At 39.8% G+C, this 23,120-nt stretch overlaps 1 protein-coding gene across 2 annotated transcripts in view; it reads right to left on the bottom strand.

Annotated features, from left to right (window-relative positions):
* MPPED2 (metallophosphoesterase domain containing 2) overlaps nucleotides 1–23,120 on the bottom strand; it is a 178,033-nt gene that overhangs the window by 150,483 nt on the left and 4,430 nt on the right. For both annotated transcript variants that reach the window (XM_059070869.2, XM_067038068.1), the window contains exon 2: nucleotides 21,528–21,777. In XM_059070869.2, coding sequence (XP_058926852.1) covers nucleotides 21,528–21,655 — 128 coding nt within the window. In that variant the 5' untranslated portion in view covers nucleotides 21,656–21,777. The remainder of the gene's footprint in view (nucleotides 1–21,527; nucleotides 21,778–23,120) is intronic.

The following is a 23,120-nucleotide window of genomic DNA, read 5'->3' as shown; positions in this document are numbered from 1 at the left end:
AGCCATTATTTATTATTATTATTATTATTATAATCTCTGTGGATTTTGTCTTGTTCTGTCTGGTTTGCTCATTTTAACTGGTTTCCTTGGTCTAACGTAGACTGTCTGCCCTGAAGCCCAGAAGATCTAAGATGCCCTGAAGGAGAGAGAGGGGAAAAGGGTTCCCTAAAAAGAGTGTTTAACCAAGCAAAATAAGACAACAAAATGAAGAAAAAGCTATCAAATGGAAGGTAATCAAAATAATGAGGGTTAGTTTTATACTCTAGGCTATGACAAGTTTTGATTCAAGGCCGATACAGATCGTTAGTGTGCATTACATTGAATTCTTTTCCCCCATAATAAATTTATGAGATTATCAGTTCAATTTGTTAAATAAGTCCCAGACTCAAGCAGTTTGCTTGCCTGGGACATAGCATGAATTCAATAAATACTTGAATTAGTGAATGAATAAAAGCATGACCATGCCAAATAAGCACGTACATATCAAAACGCTGAGACCATTGTATTCGCCATTCTCTTTATAAGGTTAAGTGAGTTTTAGAATATTTCTGTCTTAACTAGAGGCATCAATATGAACTTTTTGTTGGAGACAATGTATAATTTTGTATAATCAAAATATAAGAATTCAAATATATTTTTGGAAATTTATATGTATTTTCACTTATTCGTGACCCTTGATAGCTCAAAGCAGCTATTATGTCAAGACAAATTATTAGCTTTCACAATTGTATAATAAACAGAGCTATAGTTCATGTTCATTTGGAAGTGTTCTTCCCTACTTATTATGAGAGTTAACATACACATATAGCCAGCTAATCTATTATAATTGTTAGTTTCCTTTGAAAAAAATGGCTACTTGTTAAGTAACCAATCAGTAAACATCTCTAATCAGCCATCTTGGTCACCTAAACAGAATCTGCAATTATTTCGGTCTGTAAGCTGATAGACCATATTTCCCATTTACATAGGATCAGCTTTCCAGTAGACAGTCTAGTACCTTTGTAGACAAGTATAAGGCTGCCATGGTACTATGTATATAAAAACTCTTTGGGCAACCAAAGAAGACATTTAGCCTGGTAACTCTCAAGTGCCCTCTGGCCAGAGTGAGAAAGTCAAAAGTAAAAACTCACTGATGAATTTTATTCCTTGGGCACCTTAAGGATTTCACCAGGAAGGTATGAATGAATATGTATGAAGATGATATCTGTCACTGGAAAACAGAACTCTTTCCTTATATATCCATGAATTGGCTCCAAAGACAAACGCTAAAGAAATAGTTTCAGAATCATACTGAGCAATGTAGGTATTGCAGGAATAGATGAAAATGACACCCAACAGAATAAACACACACACACACACACACACACACACACATATGCATGTAGATATGCATTTTTTTACTATTTTATTTATTCTGGGGAATTTATGAAAAAGAAAAGAAAACTCTGTGTCAGTAGTTTACAGTCATACTTCAAGCCCCGAAGTCTTTCTCAGACTAGATTTTGGAGTCATTCTTTCCCTTTCTTCCAAGGCTGGAGTTAAGCCATTTCCATGTAAGAGCTGTCTTGCTTATAAGTATTTTTTGAACTGCCTCCCCTCCTTTTCCTCTTTCTTTTGTTTCTGTCCTTCTTTCTTCCCTCCCTCCTTCCTTGTTAACTTTCTTCTTCCTTTTTTTTTTTTTTTTTTCCCCTAGCTGGGAACACACCAAAATTTAAACAGAAAAAAACTGAAAGCATAAAAATGCTTTACAGTCACAACCAATTCCTTTCAAAATAGTTAGCCAACCTAGTCCTCCTCATTTGGACAATTACAGCCAAAAGAAGGATCTAGTTTCAAAGTGCAGCTGCTCATTTGAAGTGGGACAGGCATGGTTAATTTTTTCAATGAGAAAATGGTGATGAATGGAATAGAAAATAAAGATGTCTTTAAAGCTAGACTAAAAAAATTATTTTAACTCAAGAAGGTCATCAGTTTGGAACTGTTATCCAGAGAATGATCAAATCACAGAGAGGAGCCTTCAGGAAATCTTAAATGACTACAAATGGAAAGTATATGCCTTAGAGACCAGTTTAAATAAAAGTCACAGTAGTCACATATATGCTCAGCCCTGCAACTTCCAACTACAGAGGAATCCTAGGGAGGCCACTGGGATCCCAACATGTCCAATTATCTCCTTTGTAAGTCACACAGTGCTAGTAACAAAGGTGTCTACAATTTTTATTAATACAAGTTTATCAGAGACTATGATATTTAAAATCTTATGACTTTAGAATATTGTTTTGCAGACGAAAACAAATGATCCTTAAAACTACATCCAATACTGATCACATAAGCATGTTCCCTTTGTGAGAATTCATTTAGTCAAATACAGTTAATTTGTACACTTCTGTGTCTCATGCTTCAATTAAAAATTTACTAATTAGAAAGAAGTTATACTCAATCCTCTCCTTCCATATGAAACGTTTTTCTAGACACATTTTTTTTTTTTTTTTAAGGTAATGAGAATACAAAACTGTACTTCTCCTTCAAGGTCTTACTGAAAAAAACCTGCAAGCTGTTTTAGAACGTTAGTTTTGCTTTTGGATTTAGTATTCTCAAGTCTTCTCTTTTGATAGGCAAAAAACGCACCCTCTGATATTTACATTTCCTATTCATCACATTGAATTCTTCCCATTTTTTTCTACCAATAACTATCCAAATAACTAAAGATCATCCTTCGTTATTCAGCACTTTGATTTTGTTGGTATATCAGTATAACTGGCATACTTTTTCTTTTTGAAAGCAGTTTTCACATTTACCAAAGGGCCTAATCAGCACTACAGCTGCCCGCTGCCTTGTGGGGTTTTATCAGTAATGCAGTTAACAAACAGCGGTTTTGTGGATAACCACACCATGTTCTAGGTTATCTAAGAACTCATACCCTTCCCTCAACTTCCACCTGAAAAATTCATGAATTAAGAAAACCTCAATGGAAGGGGGAGGGATCTGTGAAACAGAGCATTCTCATTTGTCACTGAAATTACTGACTTTTGAAGTCAGTGATTATTACTGTTGTGTTAAATTATTTATTTTCAAGGAAATAAGCGGAGGAATCTCAAAATGACTTTTAAGTCATCTGCCTTGAGAATATCCTAAGAGCCAATTAAGATATGTATTTTATACTGGTCATTTAAAAAAAGTGGCTTACTGAAGTTTTTGTTTTATATAAACCACTTTGTGGTTTACATAACTGCCTGAAAAGCTTTAGATTGCATTATACTTCCAACCAACAGTGACTGGCATTTATTTACTCTTAGTAAGCAGAAGTTTGTCTCAAACTACAGAAAGTGATTACCAATCACTTGCTACACGACATGAGATAGTCTTAAAACTCCCATTTACCCCCTACCGAACCAATATCTTAGCTTATTCTAGGGAACATGAATGAGTATTTCTCCAGCAACTAACCTAAGTGAAAATCTGAGCCCTAGCTCTGTAGAATGCAACAAATTTGGTCACAAGGGAAAATGAAAGAAAGCACCCTAATACCAACTGAAGACACTTCAGTTGGAGAAAAACAGCCTGCATCCCATAACATTTTATGATACCAGATGAGATGCAGGCAATGTAATTTCACTTATGCAATTCACTTACAAGCAATGCAAATGTAATCTTGCTGATTACATTTAAAACAAAAGACTGAATCTGCTTATTTATAGAGCAGAGCCATAGTCATGCAAAAATCATGCTACCCCCCACCTGGTGTGGAACCAAAAGAAAACAATCTGGCTGAAGACCTTTTCATCTCCACAGAAAGAAAAATGATGTTAACTGTGAACTCCGGGTTGACCCAATATGCTTAATAATGTAGCTTCTCGGTGCCCTCAACAGAAAACAAGGTCAACCGTGTTAGTAATCGTTAGCTGAGGTGTTCGACCCACATGCAAACAACGTCCAATGCTTTATTTGTTTTTTCGATAGCCATAAGCAGTGCTCAGAAAACACTTTCATCTATGTTTAATTTTAAACCTTCATTTATCTGTGGGTATGTGTGCAGATACATACACACACATTTGTATATAAACAATGGAGATGTGTAATTTCTACAGGGAGGTATAGACTGCTACAACTAATATATTCACTAGCTGGACTCCTCAGCATGCATATTTTATGAGCTTCTCTGTGCTGTTAGGTGGGGGTCTTGAGCATTCCAGAACTACTCATTTTAATCACCACCCAAAACTAGAGCTTTAATAGATAAGTTTCCTATTACGAAGTTCAATAGTTAGAACTGAATGCACAAGTTGCTGCTAAATGCCCTCTCTGAATTTCCCAGAAAAGCAACAGAGCTGGAAGAATTCTTCTACTTGTCTGTGCTGCTCCATTTTTAAAGATCTAAGAGGTACTTCTGGCTCACCACCAGCAACTGAGCCAAGGCCCAGCTGCAGGCCACTGCACCAGCATCCGAGGCATTTGGTGAGAGTCTGGCTGATAGCTAGATCTGCAGCACCCTAGGCAGAGAGGACCATCGCCAAAGCCAACTTGGGCCCAGCTGCAGTTTTAACATAAAGAAGTTTAATAGGATACCTCACACCTACCACAGAGCTTTTTTCCAGGAGGAAAACTGCTCGTGGCTGGAAATGCTACTTGCAGAGTGACTCGTGGCTATGGGGTTTCTCAATCTTAGTGAAGAAGACACACTTCGATGGTCTCCCAAGTGATGCCAACACCGATTACAGCTCGCGCAAGCAATTTTCTACGCAGTAACACCACTTTTTTTTGGTCAGACAGAGACATTATTTCCAAATAGCAAACTTTGAGAAATTCTCAAAAATGCAGGTGACTTTGAAGTAACCCTTGATATTCAACCACGGTCAGGTCTCAAAACTGTACTCAAATTGAACTTTGTAAAAGGTACTGTGTTGAAGCATCTAAACTTCTATCTTCAGGTCTCCAAAAGACCTAGAAGCGTATAGGTTTGCTCATTCCCACACAGCACAAGCAGTGGGCCAGAAACCATTTCACTTGTCTGGAATGTGAGCCACTGCCCAAGTCCACGGCATATGGCTCCACACTTCGCAGTTCCCACATCCCAGCAGAGATGCAAGTGTTGTCCAATATGCACCGTCTCCGAGTAGGAAATGTCAGTGGTTTCTGGACTCTGAGGTACAGAAAAACGCTGCCAGGTTTTAGAGGAACCAAGGGACACATGGGTGGTTAGAAAAGGAGGAGATATTATGAAATGAAAGCAAAGTGTGATCCTCTATGGCAGAAAATAGCTGCTCCTGTTTCATTTAAACAGTTTTCCATAACGGGGTACCTCCTACAGGGAGCTTTCCTTCTTTCATGTTTGGGAAAAGAATTAGACATGAAGACACTTTGACTAACCTGGGCTATGTCTACAGTGGAAAATTAGGAAATAAAATTGGAAAGCAATTTAATAGAATGAAGTCAGATTACTCGTAAAAGGCTTATTTCAGATGTGTTCTTAAAGAAATTCTCCCCCGCTTCTCTACTCACTGCCAACTAAAAACTGGCACGTGCCATCTGCCTCTACAAGGATTAAGTCACTATCCACCACAGCCACTGACCTTCAACACTCCCTGAAAGGAGTTCAGGACGGAGACCAGGAATGAGGCAACTTTGTGATCTGGGGAAAACTGACAGAACAGGACTTCAGATAGTTAGATATTTTCAGGAGAAGATTTTTTTTTTTTTTTTCTTATGTGTTTTTATTTAGACATAATTTCAAACTTACAGAAAAGCTGCAAGACAATTTCAAAGGATTCTCTTATACCTTTCACATAGAGTCTCAAAAAGATAAAAACTGAAACTTGCAGACATGATGCCACTTACCCCTAATTATTTCTAGTGTATAACCTGAAATCAAGGACATTCTTTTACATAATTAAGTGTAATCATCAAAATCAGGAAGTTAACATTGATACATAACTATTATTTAATATACAGTCAGATTTTTCAAATTGTCCATGTAATTACCATTATGGAAAACAAATAAACAAAAACACAACAGCAGCAAAACAAACAAACCCCTCTGCTGAATCTCACATTGCATTCAGTTTAGTCTTCAGGAGAAGATTTTTATGAGTGCAAATTCTTGCATCTCCTCATATCTACAAAAGCACTGAAATCATCAACGGAGACATTTGCTCCTCGTGACTAGCAGCCAGCCTCTGCCAGAACTGGTGCTTCACTAAAATCATATATACATAATATACTGACCTTCCCTGCTACCTCTTTGGAGCAGTTCCTCAGAGCTATCTGAGAAGCCGTCTCCCAGGCTACAGTACTCATTTGCCCCAAATAAAACTTAACTCACAACTTTCACGTTATGCAGTTTTTTTTCAGTGGACATCGGTTAGGATTTATTGTCTGCCCCAAACTGTAAGATGCTTAAGCATCTTCTGCTCACTAAAGGGTCCTAAAGACACACACCATGCACTGTAAGTCAGGCGTCCTGTGTGACCTTGCTCTGGTCATTTAAGCTCTCTGGGTTGCCAACTGTCCATATGTAAAAGTCTTTACATGTTTTCCTCACAGTGAACACAGCACACAGGTATGCAAAAATACACCTCGATCCTTCTATTACTAACAATGCACACACGGTTATTTTGTCAAGTGTTATTTAATTCAGACACATTTGATTGTCTCCCTAAGTAAGCAAAACATCCCTACTAGACAAGGACTGGGTGGTTTGCATTTCTACATTATTCTGACTGCTAGACCCAAGAAGACATCCATTTATTCACTTCTTTGTCAATAACTATTTATTGTACCAGGCACTGTGCTATGCCCCTAAACTGACTCCAGATGTGAACAAAATACATAAATCGGAGTAGATTGGTCGTTCATATAAACAATTTAGAGCCTTATCACGCCTCTCCGAACTGACTCCAATTCATCAAAAATGTACGAGGTTATATGTGGCACCCTCCATTAACTGAAACACACCAATAAATTTCCAAAATGTAGGACTCAGCACCAAAAAAAAAAAAAATCTGTGTATGGGTGGAGGAATCCCCACATCTATTTCGGAGCTCCGAGCGGTTTGCGGCTCCTCTGTGCAGTCTGGCATCATGCATAATGCAACACCGCAACTGCTAACAGCAGGCGCGCACCAGATAATTTACACTTGTTTTTATGGACACGAGGAACTGATCTTTGAAGCCGTCCCTAATGAGATTCCGCTTGGCCCTAACAGCATCCTGAGAGAGTGTTCCGGTTTTCTACTTGGCATCCGGTGCATATTTATAATGCAGAATACAAGCTCATTTAAATTGCACATGTGGATTTTGGTGTCTTCCCTATGTTAAAGAGAGATTTTCATATACTAAGGAGCACTGACTACTCAATTACTAAACCATACTTTCCCCAAACAATGTCACTGCCAGTCACTACGGGTACTTATCAAAGAGGCAGGTCCATCAATGGGTTTCGACCAGCAGGGCCAAAAGCTCCCCAACTCCATCCAGCTCAGTCCTCTAGTCCTGAAACTCAATTAGGTCCTCAGCCAAAGGGGATCTCCAGAAAGCCTAATTACACAACACCTTTCTTAGTAGACACAGTAAGGGGACAGTCAGGGAGAAAACCTAAAGCCCATCACCTAAATTAACAACTTCCTGCCCCCAAAGTGCTTGCCATGCAAATCTCTCTTATTCTCTCCCCTCTTTTATGCTCTGCCCCTTGTAAAATTCTTCCTTAAGCTTGGCACTCTTCAGCAGCATTTTTTTTTTTTTGTCATTTACGTTTCAAGAAGTTTATAGTCTAGTCACCAGTAATTAGAAATCCATTGCATAATTCCTTTAAATTTCATTTGTTTCACCTTTAAAACAAAAATTTCAGAAGGCTTTCAATCACTATATAGCAGCAATGTTGTTATAATGGTGTTATCTGTAGTAAACCCAAGTCACAGGTTTCTGTGAAAATAGTCGTAGGATAAGAACTAGAAGAGTTTACTACCAAAAAAAAGTAAAGTTGTTAAAAACATAAGGATACCGAATAAAATCGGTTCGCTTTATGCAAAATGTGTGATTCCCACGATAAGAGATGACCCGTTTTCATGGTCTTCATTTCAGGTAAACTCCACATATTCGGGACAGCTGACAGGCTCCTGGTAATCGGGCTGAGATAGATCCTAATTAATTTCACGCTTCTAGCCAATAATAGTTGATGCCAAATAGGATAAATAAATAAGCACTTTACAAGGAGTTAAGAGAACATACTTTCTAACACCTCAGTTTTTAAGGTAGAGAACAGGATAGGAAACCCAAATCTTTAGGGTCAAGATGAAAGTGAAACTTTGATATTTTTCCTGTGTTAGAAATGAGAGTCCACTACAGTCAAAGTAAGAGTCAACCGAAGGCAGGATAGATTTTAGCTTTACTGTAGGAGCATCAGAAATACTCACTCTGAGCTCCATCCAGCTCCATCCTGAAAACAACACGGGAGACTCATAAGTTACCCTTTTTAAAGCCAAGTATACCATCTAAACACATGCTCTCAAAATGAATGAATGATTCCAAGGGAGCCCGCCCGTCTTGGGAAAGCACATAGTAAGAGAACATGGAATGCCCGAAAACTCAACTGTCATTCATTCATTCAGCAAGTATTTGGAGAGTATCTAGAATGTGATAGCACTGTGATACGTGCTGTGGATACAGATGGGCAACAAAAAATAAAAAGAGTTTGCTGCCTTCAGAGAGCTTAAAGCCTAGTGGAAGACAGACATTTCACAAACATTCAGAAAATACATTTATAAAAAGTGCGACCAAGGGAAAGCATTACTTGTACGTGCTCTGAGTCCATACACACAAAGGGTTCACGTAATCCAGAGAAAGGGGTAGGGGCTCCCCTGAAGCAGTGACGAAGGTGGAGAGAGGAAAGGAAGTGTATTTAGGGAGGAGGACATCATTCCAAGCCTCAAAGTTGACGGCAGGGGAGCAGCCTGTTGCTCTCCCGGCACCTCTCAGTACCTCTCCACTTGGGAGAATAAAAAATTCAGGAGGCATATGCCTAGGAAGTTGGATTTACAATGTACTTCTTTTCAATGTCAGCCCTGAATCCAGACGGAATTGAAGACCTTGGGAAAAACTGGTGGACAGATCACCGAACTTGGCTCTGAGTGCTGCCAACTGTCTGGCTGGCACCAATATACAGGCTCAATTGGCCATAAAAACCTCCCTGCAGTCTTGCTCCTCTCAAAGGAAATCATTTTGCCATCCACAGTGAGGCTTACCCAGAGGCCAGTCTTAGGGGAAGGCCTTGAATTTTGAGCTTAACTCGATTGCACGGTTCGGGCAAGAGTTTCATGTTTCAGATGTGCAGTCAGGTAATCCAATCCCATCAGAGTTTTAATGGCCTCTAAAGAATCCAAAGTGTTAAATCCTTTTCCCAGCCTCCCCCAGAGCAGTCTGAGGGTGCGTTTTTCAACCTCCATTCTCCTCCATCCAGTCTCTTGTGCTCATACGCAAACTGTTCCTAAATCTGAGACACTAGGTTAATACTCATTTCTTCATCCTAAAATCGAATTGTAATCTGTGCTCTAAAATAATGCACACACACCTACCGTACTCCCTTTAAAAGACACTGAGAGAGGAAATGAAAGGATAATGGAAGTGGAATACGTAGAAAGGATGTTTTATTTCAGGGGCAACGCCATTGTCAGGATTCCTTCCTTCTAAGCCTGGGAAGAACATTTTCTGGCTGTGCAGAAACCAAAGGCAGCAGACCCAGGCAAATTCCTCAACTCCAGGAAAAGGCACATCTCTGAGAGCTACACTGTCCCAAGCAGCAGGCAGGAGCTGCGATGGGTGTTTATTAAGTCTGTGCCCCTATCAGCAGGTTCAGAGACTCAATCCCTCCCTTCCAGTGTGGGGACACCTTGGGAGACAGCACAACCCTAAAAACTTTAACAGTGAGAGGAAAACAAAAATAAAAGCTCCTCAACGAGAAGAAAACAGACACACCAAACTTAATGGCAACCAGAAAAAGTTATGATGATGATGGTCCATGTGCCGCCATTAAAACTCTGCTGAAGTTCAATCATTGACCTTGTGGGTAAACAATATTGGTAACAGTAGCTTCCATGCATTGAGCATTGGGATACTGTGCTAAGTGCTTTACTCAATACTAAGCATCATCTAATATAACCTTCACCATTACCTATGGAAGCATATATTGTTATGATCCCCATGGTAAAGATGAGATACTAGCAACAGAGACTATAAGCGAACACATGTAAGGGGTCCCGGGGTGAAGAGACAGCCTGGATTCTGGATATACTTTCTTTTTTTTTTTCTTTTTCTTTTTTTAAATAAATTTATTTATTTAGGCTGCGTTGGGTCTTGGTTGCTGCGCATGGGCTTTCTCTGGTTGTGGCGAGCGGGGGCTACTCTTCGTTGTGGTGCACCGGCTTCTCGTTGCGGTGGTTTCTCTTGTGGAGCACAGGCTCTAGGCTCACGGGCTTCAGTAGTTGCAGCATGTGGGCTCAGTAGTTGTGGCTCGTGGGCTCTAGAGCGCAGGCTCAGTAGTTGTGGCGCATGGGCTTAGTTAGTTGCTCCACGGCATGTGGGATCTTCCTGGACCAGGGCTAGAACCCGTGTCCCCTGTGCTGGCAGGCGGATTCTTAACCACTGTGCCACCAGGGAAGCCCTGGATATACTTTCTTCTGGAACTTTTCAAACGATTGCAGTTTTTATGTCTTTAAATGTGCCTAGATTTCTGCTTAGCAATAACCACTTCACTCCCAAACTCTCCCCTCCAAAATGTATGCACACATTCTTCCCGTCTCCTGTTTTTCTGTTGACCGCTTTGTGAAGACAGTTAAATCCAGCGGTGGCTCCCTCGGCTCATGACACAGCACCTCACAAAACAGTGCTGTTTGTTTATAAGGTGACGCAACCTTCCCTGCAGAGTGCGGGGGCATGACTAAAATCCACTAATGGCCAGAAAGCTCATTTTAATTCTATACTTGACAAAATAAACGCCTCATAAAGGCAAGTAAGCGGAAGCTACTTCTCACTTTGGACTGCTTTGTCTTAATAACCTTTGAAAGTGAGAAACTGACTGCAGGGAACAGGCTCTCAAGCATACACACACAACACACAATTATGGCACAAAGAGACTGCGATAAAAGCACAACTCCTTATGTAAAGGTAAATTTTTTTTTCCCTCAAAAGGGGGTACCTCTCACAAATACAGACCACTCCCGAATTGCAAAGGTTCTTCTGCAAATCCTGGCTGCATTAGCAGGATCTAACCCAGCTGGTCTGAAAAACCAGAGCATTTTATTTCCCTGAAACCCATTCCCAAAAGGGCTGATCGTTTTTTCCCCTCTTCTGTCCACAGAAAATGAAGCTCCACTTACATGTTGGAGGAAATATTTCAAAACATTCCCTTTTTTCTCAAAGTGCAGAATTTATGGTAACAGATAATTAACAACAAATGACAAACAATCTGAGCAGGAAAGGTCCCAGTTTGGTTGCCAAGATGATGGTATCCAATTCCAAGATAAACAGTGGAGCGTGCCGGCTGCCGTTAACGTGGTGGAGGGGTCGAGATGGAGAGATGCAAAACAGGCCAGCCATCCGCCACCAAGGGGCACGACATGGGGCCAACCACCTCCCGCGGGGTTATTATTTCCCTTCTGAATTCTCAGGAGTGTCAGTTGGCAAGGGGGTGGTAGCGGACTCACTCTTCTGTAAGGAAAAGGACACCTACCTATGCCTTTATATTTCACATGGGGGAAAACAGATCCTTCTTTGAACTGCATTATGGAAGAATTCGGAATTAATATCCTTTAGGAGTTAATACCTCCTTCCTAGTCTGTCTATTCTTCCCAAAGACTCCCCCCTCCTCATTCTTCTTTTCTCTAAGTTGGTGGAGTCAAAATAGGTCTCAGTGCATCCAGCTGTGCCCAAAATGTGAAGGTCAGGAACAAAGTGAAAACAAGTTAACCTGTAAAAGTCAGAATTTGAGCACAACACGGTAAGTCTCCTAGATACTAACAGATTGCAGACCTTGGGCAATTGAAGTTTCAGATACTTTTACATTTCTCAAAAGCCAGTTCATAGTTCACTATTTCTCAAATGGATTTTTTTTTTGTATATTGAAATGCAAACCTCAACTTCTGAGTTACCTAAAAAGGCCTACCGAATCGCTCCTTCACAGGGATCAAAACAGGTCAATGTATCAAAAATTGCTATTCTGATCCTTTCAAATGCTGGATTCATTGGTATGCAGAGTTGCCATGCATACTCCCACAAAGCCAAGGTGAAATCTGTCTTATCTTCCTGCTGACGGATGTTTAGGGATGCTGACACGCTCCTAGTGTCAAAGTCAAGCCCAAGGCCAGGGACATCATAATTGCAAGAAAGAGTTATGAACTAACAGAACATACCTGCTAGGCCCTCCTTCTCCTCTTTTCTCTCTCCTTCACATATACCACTATCTTTCCTCTTCTCCATAAAACATGTATCTCCACATTATATTTGCTGCCCACCCAAGCAGGACCAACATGTAAAAGTTGGTACTTTTTTAAAAAATGGAATATATTAAATGTAAGGGAAAACCAAGAGCAATGGGTATGATACTTGTGATTTTTTTAAAAAAATGTCTAACGCAGTCTGACAGGCTTCTGTGGTTATCTCTGAAGTCTTAAGGCAAAGCAAAATGAAACAAAAGGGGGAAAAAATTTCCAAAACTCAGGACCAAAATAGAGCTGGTAGAATGTCTATGTCATAGCAAAAGGCTAACTCAGGAAATTAGAGAAACATGCTGAGGTTGCTTAGCTGGTGGGAGATTTCACTTTTTTTCTTGATTTCAGTTTTAAGTCTTTGTGCAAAACACATTTTAAACTAAGTGTACAATATGTAAACGGTTTGAAACTTGGTCTGTGGCCCAAATACCTAAAACTAAATACTACAAGTAAGCCACTTTTCTTAGCCAATCAGCAGCAATGCCAAAATAGCCCACCAAAGATGGGAAAAGATATTTTTCCAATCCAAGAATTGTCAAATCTTTGAGCTGGAAGGTTTCAGAGACTGTCTATCCAAAGAAATAAATGGATTTGAGTAGAGTTCATGTTATGGTGTAGTGCTCTGTAATCTTTTAACGAAGCCACTACCAACAAATGAACTTCGAGAAGGGTTTAATTCTCATCTGGAATTTTAAGGTGCAAGAATATCAAGTACTGAAAATTTACTTGTTTGCTTTATTAAATGGTACTAGTGTTTCTTTTCCTGTTTTTTTTTCTCAACTAGTGTCAAGAGCTTTGCTATTTAATATAAAGTCATACAAGACATACAAAAATTTAAACCAACTAGAGGGGATTATATTCTTGATTTGTGGTAAAGGAAAAAAAATGAAAAGCCTGCAACATCGCATTTTCTTATTTGCATATATTTTACCCTTCTAAAGGGACAGAAACTGAAGAAAAAAAATCTTCAAAGCAAAATAGAAGAAAAATATGCAGACCCAAATACTGCAAAGGCCAATAAATTCAACAGAGTTTCCTCTTTGCAGAGTTAGTGTTTCTACATAGACAAAGCCTCTAAGTGTACTCTTTACATTAAAAAAAAGAGGCAGACTAACACAGCGGTCTGGAAAAGTGTGGTAGTTTTGTCTGTACTAATATTGAAATAATAGCCTAATCATGCCAGGATAGCTCCTGAAACATCCAGTTTCCAGGATGCTAGGAAAGTCTAAAAGGGGAAGAGACATGGGAAGGAGAGAGCTAAGGAAATACTGAAAAAGAAGAAAAACAAGCTGATGGTGGATAGATCTTCCCAGGCTCGGTGAGCTTTTTCTCCTTTTCAGAAATAGTTCAGAACTACCTAGAGTTTGTTATACAAAATGTGGCAGATTTAGTGGCATTAGCTTTGTTTTTATGTCTTAAAATCTACATCTTCATTGGCTCTAAATCTCAGAATTAAAATTAAGCATGTTTCAAATACAGACTCCCTATTATAATACTTCCTGTTTAGCGAGTCTTGTCATTTTGTCTATTTTTATCAAAAGGTCTCCCTAAAAGAAATATTTTATAAAACTGTACTTAGAGCAGGAGATAAATTTAATCCATAAGGAGAGGTGAGCAGCGAGTTTCCAGTTTCAGGATAGGAACTGGCCACACTTTCCGTATGAATCTTTCTCTCTGTAAATGTAAATAACTGCTTCAGGATTTGAAACCCAGGCATACCGTAGTAGAAAGAATCTACTTTATTTGTCAAAATTCTTTACCCTCCCAGGGAGTCAAGTAACCAAAAACAAACAAACAAACAAAACTATCCAGTTATGCAACATACAGCTAAGTTTCTAAGAACAAATCCATATGGACAAAAAAGTATATCTAATTTTAGGTTGCCTTTTTAAAGCCAGAATTCAAACAAAGAAATCGACGGAATAGGAAATAAGTCAGTTCTAAAACGAAGTCTAACTGCCACGGACCACGAGACCAGTGCCCTCAGGGAGCATATAGGAAAAAGAACTTATTTTTTAAAAGAAATGAGAGAGGAAAAGAAAAATACCCCGTGTTTATATATGGGCACAAACCAAAAGGGCCATTCAGCCATCACCAAGACGAATTTCAGATTGAAAACATTAGCAGAAATTATGGCCATGCTAATGTTCAGGCCAGTGATAAATCTGTAATGAGAAGGAGAAAGCAGCTTACCAAGAGAAAAATGTTTAGAAATTGTTTCTTTTTTTTCTCTGCGACAAAGGATGAATTTCTACCTTGTTAGCAATGTGCAGTTTTACAGACATTCGCTCATTCATTGATACTCTTCCTCTGTGTCAGGAAGAGGTCACTGGTCTTCCCCCTCCAAAGCATCCCCATGATATCTCACTATTATAGCCTTTCCCTACAGAATATCACTAATGATGAGGGATTTGTGTTCTTAATTTCAAACAGACTAAAGAAAAGAGAAGAAAAGGAGAAACCCTAGACTGCCAGAGTAGGAAGGAACGATGCTAAAGGGTATCGAGTCCAGTGGCTAGTGAGGAACTTGAAATTCAAAGAGGCTCAACTTGCTCGTGATCACAAACCTAATTAGTGACCAAGACAGGACCAGAATCCAGGTTCCCTGAAACACTGACAGAGTCATCCACGATAGCAAGCTATCTGTTTACTGATACTATATACTCTGCTGGCTTTCAAAAATGAATTTGAAGGTACTTCCTTAAAGAAATTTCCCTCCAGTTATAGGACTAAGAAGTAGTCAGCATCCTCGGCCTCACATCTTCCCACACACGACCAAGCTGAATTATACTGAACCGATGAACAGCCTTTGGTCTATACCTTGATTATAACATAAAACAGAAGAAGGTACCTCCCAAGGAAGAGGTGCTCAAAGAAAATCGAAGATTTACATTAGAGCGAGCCTTTAATGAAAATCTTGCCAACAAAGCAGAAGGGACTGTAGACAAATCACATTTTTATCATTCTTTAAAAAAATGTTGTTATTATCATAAAAGTATTACATGGTTCTTATAAAAATAATTTAAATTATACAAAAGTATATAAAATAAAAAGCGGAAGATCTTTACCCATCACTCCCTCCCCCAGATTTTTTTGCAAATTTACTCCCTACATGTAATGTTGGTATTTATCTTTCTACACATTTTGAGATTTTTTTTTTTTTTTAACCAAATGGCATCATTCTCTAACACTCTTCTATACTTTCTTCCTGCATCTAAGGATACTTAATTCAGACCTGAAATAAACATTTACTTCCTACCATGTAAGAATGAAACTTCAGATCAGACAAACAAAATCCTGTAAGAATTTGGCATGGAATGATCACCCAGATACCCTAAAAGCTTCAGATCATTTCGGATTAACAATGCCCAAGCAAACACTGACAGACGCTGTAAAACACAACAAAGCAACACGAACAAGTTGGACTTGTCAAGTTTTATGCAAAGCAGTTCAAACAAAAAGATGTTAACACTTATTTCATGCTCACCAGCCAATGCACAAGACCATAAATATTATCACAGCATCTATTTATCAAGTGCTATCTTCTGGGCACTACGTCATATACATCATCTCATATATTGTTTACAACTGGCTTAGAGACTCGTCAAACCCATTTTACAGATGAGAAGACTGAAGTTCAGTCATTCCGTCCATCATCACCTAGCCAAGCCAGTAACTGGTGGGATCAGCATGTGTATACAGATCTCTGATTTCAGACCACATTCTCAGCTGCCATGTGAATACTGTCCGCATTCCCCAGCTCAAGCTATGCCCTTTGTACTCAGTCCTAGTTAATTATGGCTAACTCTTGATGCTTCTGTTGTAACCACAGCCATAGGTAGAGAGCCTAAGACACTGATGGGGGTACAAGGGCCTGAGACGAGCACAAGTGAATGAAGGCCACTGTGATTCTGCAGAGAACAACCAGGCGACACTCAGCTCTTGGGATTCCTTGGCCCCTTGGGACTGTCAATCCCATGGAGTAACTGAAGGCAGGTGAGACACTCCTTGACAGGCAATAAGAAGTCAAGGCACAGACAGAGAAAGACAAATACTATACGTTTTCACTTATATGTGGCATCTAAAAAATAAAACAAACGAACAAATATAACAAAACAGAGACAGACTCACAGACACAGAGAACAGACTGGTGGTTGCTAGATTGGTAAGAGGTGGAGTGGGGGCAAAAGAAGTGAAGGTGATTAAGAGGTACGAACTACTAGGTATAAAATAGACAAGCTATAAGAATGTAATGTACAACACTGGGAATACAGCCAATATTTTATAATTACTTTATATGGAGTATAACCTATAAAAATACAGAATTACTACTTTGTACACCTGAAACTAATACAATTTTGTAAGTCAACTATACTTCAATAAAAAATTTAAAAAATTTTTTTTTTTTTTTTTTTTTTTTTTTTGCGGTACGCGGGCCTCTCACCGCCGTGGCCTCTCCCGTTGCGGAGCACAGGCTCTGGACGCACAGGCCCAGCGGCCATGGCTCACGGGCACAGCCGCTCCGCGGCACGTGGGATCTTCCCAGACCGGGGCACGAACCCGCGTCCCCTGCATCGGCAGGCGGACTCTCAACCACTGCGCCACCAGGGAAGCCCAAAAAATTTTTTTTAAAAAGAAGTCAGGGCACCTTCCAGCCCTGACAGCCAAAACTCCCACCCAGCCAAGTTTGCTAGTAATGAGTCCTGGAGGAAGACAGAACAAACTTACTAGTGATTTTCTTATTTATTCATTTATTTATACTCCAGTGATTTTCAAAATGGACTGAGACAGCTTAGAATAAAAAGGTGCAGAATCAATAAAAGAATCATTAATGCAAAGAGCTAACATTTACTGAGTACAGAGTATGTACTAAGCACTCCTCTAAAAACTTCACAAGTCATAATATTTTTAACCTTCACAGCAACCTTTGGAGATAGGCACTACTTTTATCATCCACACTTTAGAGACGGGGAAAAAACAACCAGAGAAGTTAATACCTTTGTCCACGGTTGGTTACACAGCTAGTAAGTGGTGCACCCAGGTTTTAAATCCAACAATCTGATTCCACTGGAGACTCCAACCACGACACTACACTGCCTCCTCAAAATAAGTATAAAAGAACAAGAGCTAAGTAAGGTTCCAGGGGTGTTGACAACTAAAGCCGTAGACAAGGACGCAGCTAAAACTGAAAAGAAAATTTGATTTGAGCTTCCTAGCAACCAAACCTTAAAGAAAAGGGTGAGGAATTAACCTCAGTAGGTTAGCCAACCATCCTGATTTGCAGGGGACTGAGGGGTCTTCCGGAATGTGGGACTTTCGATGCAAAAACGGAGATGGTTCGGTACCCTACTAAAGATGTTTGACAGTATTTTATTAGGTCTCAGATACTCTAAATCATACCAAATCTTAATGGTGTTTTCAGACCTACACTGGCTCTTTGAGCACCTCCTCCCACTATCATTAAAAATACTAAATAATTTTCATCATTAAAAATACTAAATAACATTCTGCTGGGGAAGATGATAGGGTTGTAGAAAAATGAAGCCCTGTTAATTGTTGGTTTTCAACTATCACATCTGTCAGTACATTCAAGGGTCTGGATAAGAGGGGCTCATGAATTCTGGGTTCAAGTCTACCCTGTCAACTCCAACTGTGCTTTAATTTTCTTTTCCAAGGTCATATCGGATTGCTTTCTTTAAAAAAAAAAAATCCTCCCTAAGTCACAGGCAGAGATGTATAGGCTAGTGACTCTTAGAAAGCTTAGTGGCAACCTGGTCAGAACTCATAGGCGAAACCAAACCAAGACCATGGAGTAAACCCTTAAAGCCAGTGGAAACAACAACTCTGAAATCAGTGATGAGCTTCTAAAGATGGGAACCGGGCCTTATGCATCTGTGTTCCCTCCACAGCAACACCTTGCAAATAAATGTCTTAATTGCAATCTTAATCGTAATATGTCAGAGCTAAAAAGATCCATATCTATCATTTGGTACAAATGTTTATATTTACTGAGGCCGGGAGAAAAGAAGTGAATTGCCCAATATGGGTCACAAAGCTGAGGTGAGACAAACTGAATTAAATGGGAAGTGAGCTATTCCTGAACTAAGGTAAGAAAACCTCAACTAGGTTTTGTGAAAGAAAATAACAGATCATTTAAGGGCCCAGCATTGTAACTCCAATCCAGATGATCTGTCATGGGTCTTCATAGACCTCAGTTGTTAAGTGCCAAAGGAAAGCAAATATTTTAAGAAACCCATGCAAAATAAATGAGCAACTATTCAAGTGGAAAAGACAATATCTTTGTGGAGAGGAGCAAAGCTCTACCATAACATGTTAGAAATTTTAGAAAAACTTAAGACATTTTAGACTAAACATTTTATAGGTATTTTCCAGCCAATTTAAGTTTCTATTTAGACTCAGGGCAATCTTTTAAAATATAACATGATCCCATTTAACCAAGACAGCTGAATGCCCAGCATGGGCTGGTCACTGTGCCAGGGCACCAAGCACAGAAAAGAAAGGCCAAGGAAAAGGTCGGCCAGCATCTTGATAACATGCACACACATTCATACAAACACTCAAAATATTAAGACAAGACAGAAGGATCCCAATGAAAATTTCCAAATCTCAATCACAATTTCTCATCTCAATGCACAAATCAATGGATCAATCAAGCAATCAAGCAATTAGTATTTCTAAGCACCTGTTACCTGCTCAATCCCTGCCTTTAAGAAATGAATGATATAGTTGAGAGAGAGGGCAGGTGGGAGAGAGGGGAGAGATAGAGAGGGAAATAATAATGGAGGTGGTCTGGTTTGAAGTAAATACCAAATGACGAGGGACATCGTGTTGGTAGGGGGGTAGGTAGGCACAGTCATTTTGGATTGGGTGAGATAGAAGAGGTTTCCTAGACATAGAGGGGCCTGAACTGGCTCTCAGCAGAGCGTAAATGTGAGTGTCTCAGCTGTGAGAAACAGTAAAAGCACTGAGATGAAAAGGCTCACAGGGTGCTCAGGTGGCAGAGCCAACATGCATGGCTGGAACAAAGGTTTCAGGTGGGAAGCCCTTAGTGGGTGATGAAGGTGAAAAGGCCAGCTGGAGTTGACCATGGAAGAATCCTCTACTTCTAGGAAGGAAGTCTGGTAAAAGGGCTACACAGCTGTCTAGGCTGCCACTGCAAACTCCATTTTTCAAGCCTTGTTTTCATAAAAGGTATAATTTGATCCTTCGAATTTTTCATGGCTAGATCTAAGCACATCAGTCCTAAAGTTACATGATTTTTAAAATATCTCTGTGCATTCACAGTTCACCAGTGGAATCTTAGGGCTACAAACAAGCAAAGAATAAGCTGAGATTCCCTATCAGTCATTTTCCAAGGAATCTGGGGCAAAACATACTTTCTTTTGCCTGGGAGGAAACAGAATCCACAAAGTGCTTTGTGATTCTTTAATACAAAACGTCACACCAGCAAAGCAGAGCTAAAGGAATCCTAAGTCCAGCTTGCACACATTCTATAACATATTTGAAGAAAAAGAAATGATCAGAAGCAGAAGAATAAAAGGAATATTTGAAATGAACACAATTATTGTTCAGAAAAGCCATTTTAACATAGAAAAATCTTATTCCCCTTAAAAACCTCTCCTTAAAACCATGTTAGGAATCCTTCATTATCATGAATATATTCTGATTTAAAGAAAGTAGAAAAATCTTAGAAATAGTTTAGCATTAACCATTTGCAAGGATTTCTTTCTCTTTTTCTTCTTCTCCCTTTTTTTTTTTTGTTGCAGAATTCCCATCATAGATAATTGAGTAGCTCTACAGAATATGCATACTTGCAAAGTAACATCCCAGTATTTACTATACTACCCAGGCAGTCAAGAGAAGGATCTTTTTGTTTGGTTAGTGTTTCTAAATTTGTGGGGGGGTGGGGTGGGGGGGCGGAGGTTGAGAGTGTGTGTGTGTGTGTGTGTGTGTGTGTGTGTGCACACGTGCATGCCTGCATGTGTGTGTATGTGTGTGCATGTTGGGTGGGGGGGAGACCTACTGTTTTTTTTTTAAACGCCCAAATAAAACAATTACTTAAAAAAGAGCTTGAGACTTGGACATGCCCCACGTTCAATTTTGCCAGCAATGGCAAAAACAGTCAACAGAGCCCTAACCCCTTTTCTCTCTTGACTATATAATGGTTTGCAAAGGGGTTTAGTCCTACTATGAAAGACTCATGTTAGACATTGGAAGAGTCTAATCGAGAATGAGCACCAGGCCTTGAATAAACAAGGGAGAAGGTGACCTTTTGCCCCGTCTGCTGAAAGCCCAGCACATCCTGCAGCAGAGGAACGGAAAAAAAGCTGGTGTGCATCCAGGTGCTGCAAAATCTTTGCCTCTGGATTTCTCCCACACTTTGCTCCTGCAACAGTTTAAACTGAGACATGACTTCTATAGTATTAGGGAGTGAGGGGAAAGTACAATTCCTGGAACCAACTGTTCCACTGTCCCTTAATCCTTTGTTCCCCATATTGTTTGAGTCCTGCAGCATGCAGCACACGTTCTACAAGCAACAGGCAAGACGATGGATTTAGCAGTGGCTGGACAATTAGTCCCAATTAGGCCTGTTTCCCAGCTGAATGTAAAGGGGTGGCGGGGTGAGGTGTGTGGGGGGAAAAATTACAGAAATTGTAAAGATATTTCGTCATGGAGGCAAGCAGTATAACATAAAGCAAACTGAATTAGGGGTCAGGAGACTCTGCCAAAATTCACTGTGTGACATTAGGCAAATACCTTAACCTCTCTGTTGTTATACACAAAATGCGGGCCATCCTCAGAGGCCCTGAAGATCTAATGCCAAATCGTAGTTGAAAGTGCATACTCTGGAAATGTTCAGCATTACACCGACGTGGAGGATTCCTCTGAGTTGTACTTGGAACCATAGATACCCATCTGTTTGGGGAATCATACACCTTTTATTCTCCTGGGCAGAAGTCATTAGTGAATTTCTTATTTTATTTCTAGTTTCCTGATGGCTAATTTTTTTAAGTTCATGAGTGATACTTACATATGTACATGTGGCGGCTGGAATCTGCTCTGGTTGATGTTGTAGTGCGTGAATGCCTGGGTGGGGTTGGAGCTGTACTCATCCACCGTTATGGTAACCTTGCCTTGAGAAGGAATCCCATGTGCCATCCTTCCTCCCTATAGGCATGAGCAATTCACAACTTTCCGGAGCAAAGGATGGAAGCAGGCATGGTGTGTTTCAGCCCAATCTCTGAACCCAAGGGTCTACTCATCAATACTGCTGTGTGTTTCTGAAAAAAACAAATGACAAAAATGAGAACAAAGAAAAAGAGGATGTTCTAAGCGATGTCAGATGGGACACCTAGACATGAAATTGGTTCAGGAAAAATCTTAACCTGTGTGGATAAAACCTTTCCCAATTCTCCACCCAGCATGCACTTCAGAATGGACATGACACTCCAAATGATACGGCTGGCTGCTAGCAAATCATTTCAATGGTGTTCAAACTAAGATTTCCTCTTTAATTATAATTATGGCACTTAACGTGAATTACGGAAGGGGGACATCCACAGTTGCCATGGTGTCTAACTATAAATGGTCTGTGCTCGAAGTGGAGAATCTTCCAAACCTTCCCTGCTAATTGGAATGTTTGGTCTGTACAAAGTTGGTGTCACAGAATAATTTGAAATCCCGGTGCTTAGCACAGCCATAAAACACAATGCCAAATGTAAATTTAAAATACTGTGCTCATAACAGACACCTGTGTGTAACTATAATACATGCATAATATATGCACACATCACATATAATTTTTTCTTTCACAGTGGCTCCCAACACACATAGGGACTCAAAGCTTGGTATATATATGGATTCCACTCTGGCCAAGAACTTTATGGAAGGCAAATCCTTCTTGCTAAATGTAATATAATTTCTTTAAACCCTCCAGTTACTCAGGCGAAAGTCAAATACATCCAGGCTTGGACCACCATTTTGGATGCACTCATTATCACCCCTCTTGGAGCCCAGAAGGAGAGGTAAAGGAGGGTGGCCATGGAATCTACCACTTCACTCCTGCTTGGTGCTGCATAATTCTCAGTAGCTGGTTTCATACTTTAAAAAATGTTTCTGTTCTTTTTGATTCTTTGTATAAATGTCAATATATTATTTGCTGCACTGGGTTCGGAAATGAGGATGCTTATTTTTATACCAAGTGTGCAAAGACTGAGCAGAGCACATTCCTGCTTGGTTGCTGTTGCAATTGATCAGTGAAGTTTTAAAGAAGCCGGCAGCGCTTCCTAGATAACCCTTAGGTAACCCACATTCTTACTTTAAGTGCTCCACATTAGAATACTTTCCCCATGTGCACCATGAAGCTCTGGGAATCTTAGCTGCTATCTCAAATAAAAATATTTAGAATAATAGGATTAGATTTAAATTTGGCATGAAACACCTTAAATACCAAGCAAAAGGCAGATGGCCTGCCATAGGCCATGTATTTTATTATTTTACAACGCAGGGCTTGTGTAGTCCTCCGTATGCTAGCTGGGCTAAGAAATTCCACAGCATTCTACTCAAATCATTGCCTTCTTCATATTAGCAAAGCTAGCTAAATAACACCCACCTTGCCTGCATT

The sequence above is a fragment of the Kogia breviceps genome, chromosome 7 (genome assembly GCF_026419965.1).
Source record: "Kogia breviceps isolate mKogBre1 chromosome 7, mKogBre1 haplotype 1, whole genome shotgun sequence".
Classification (NCBI taxonomy): Eukaryota; Metazoa; Chordata; class Mammalia; order Artiodactyla; family Physeteridae; genus Kogia; species Kogia breviceps.
This window is presented reverse-complemented; position numbering and strand designations above follow the sequence as displayed.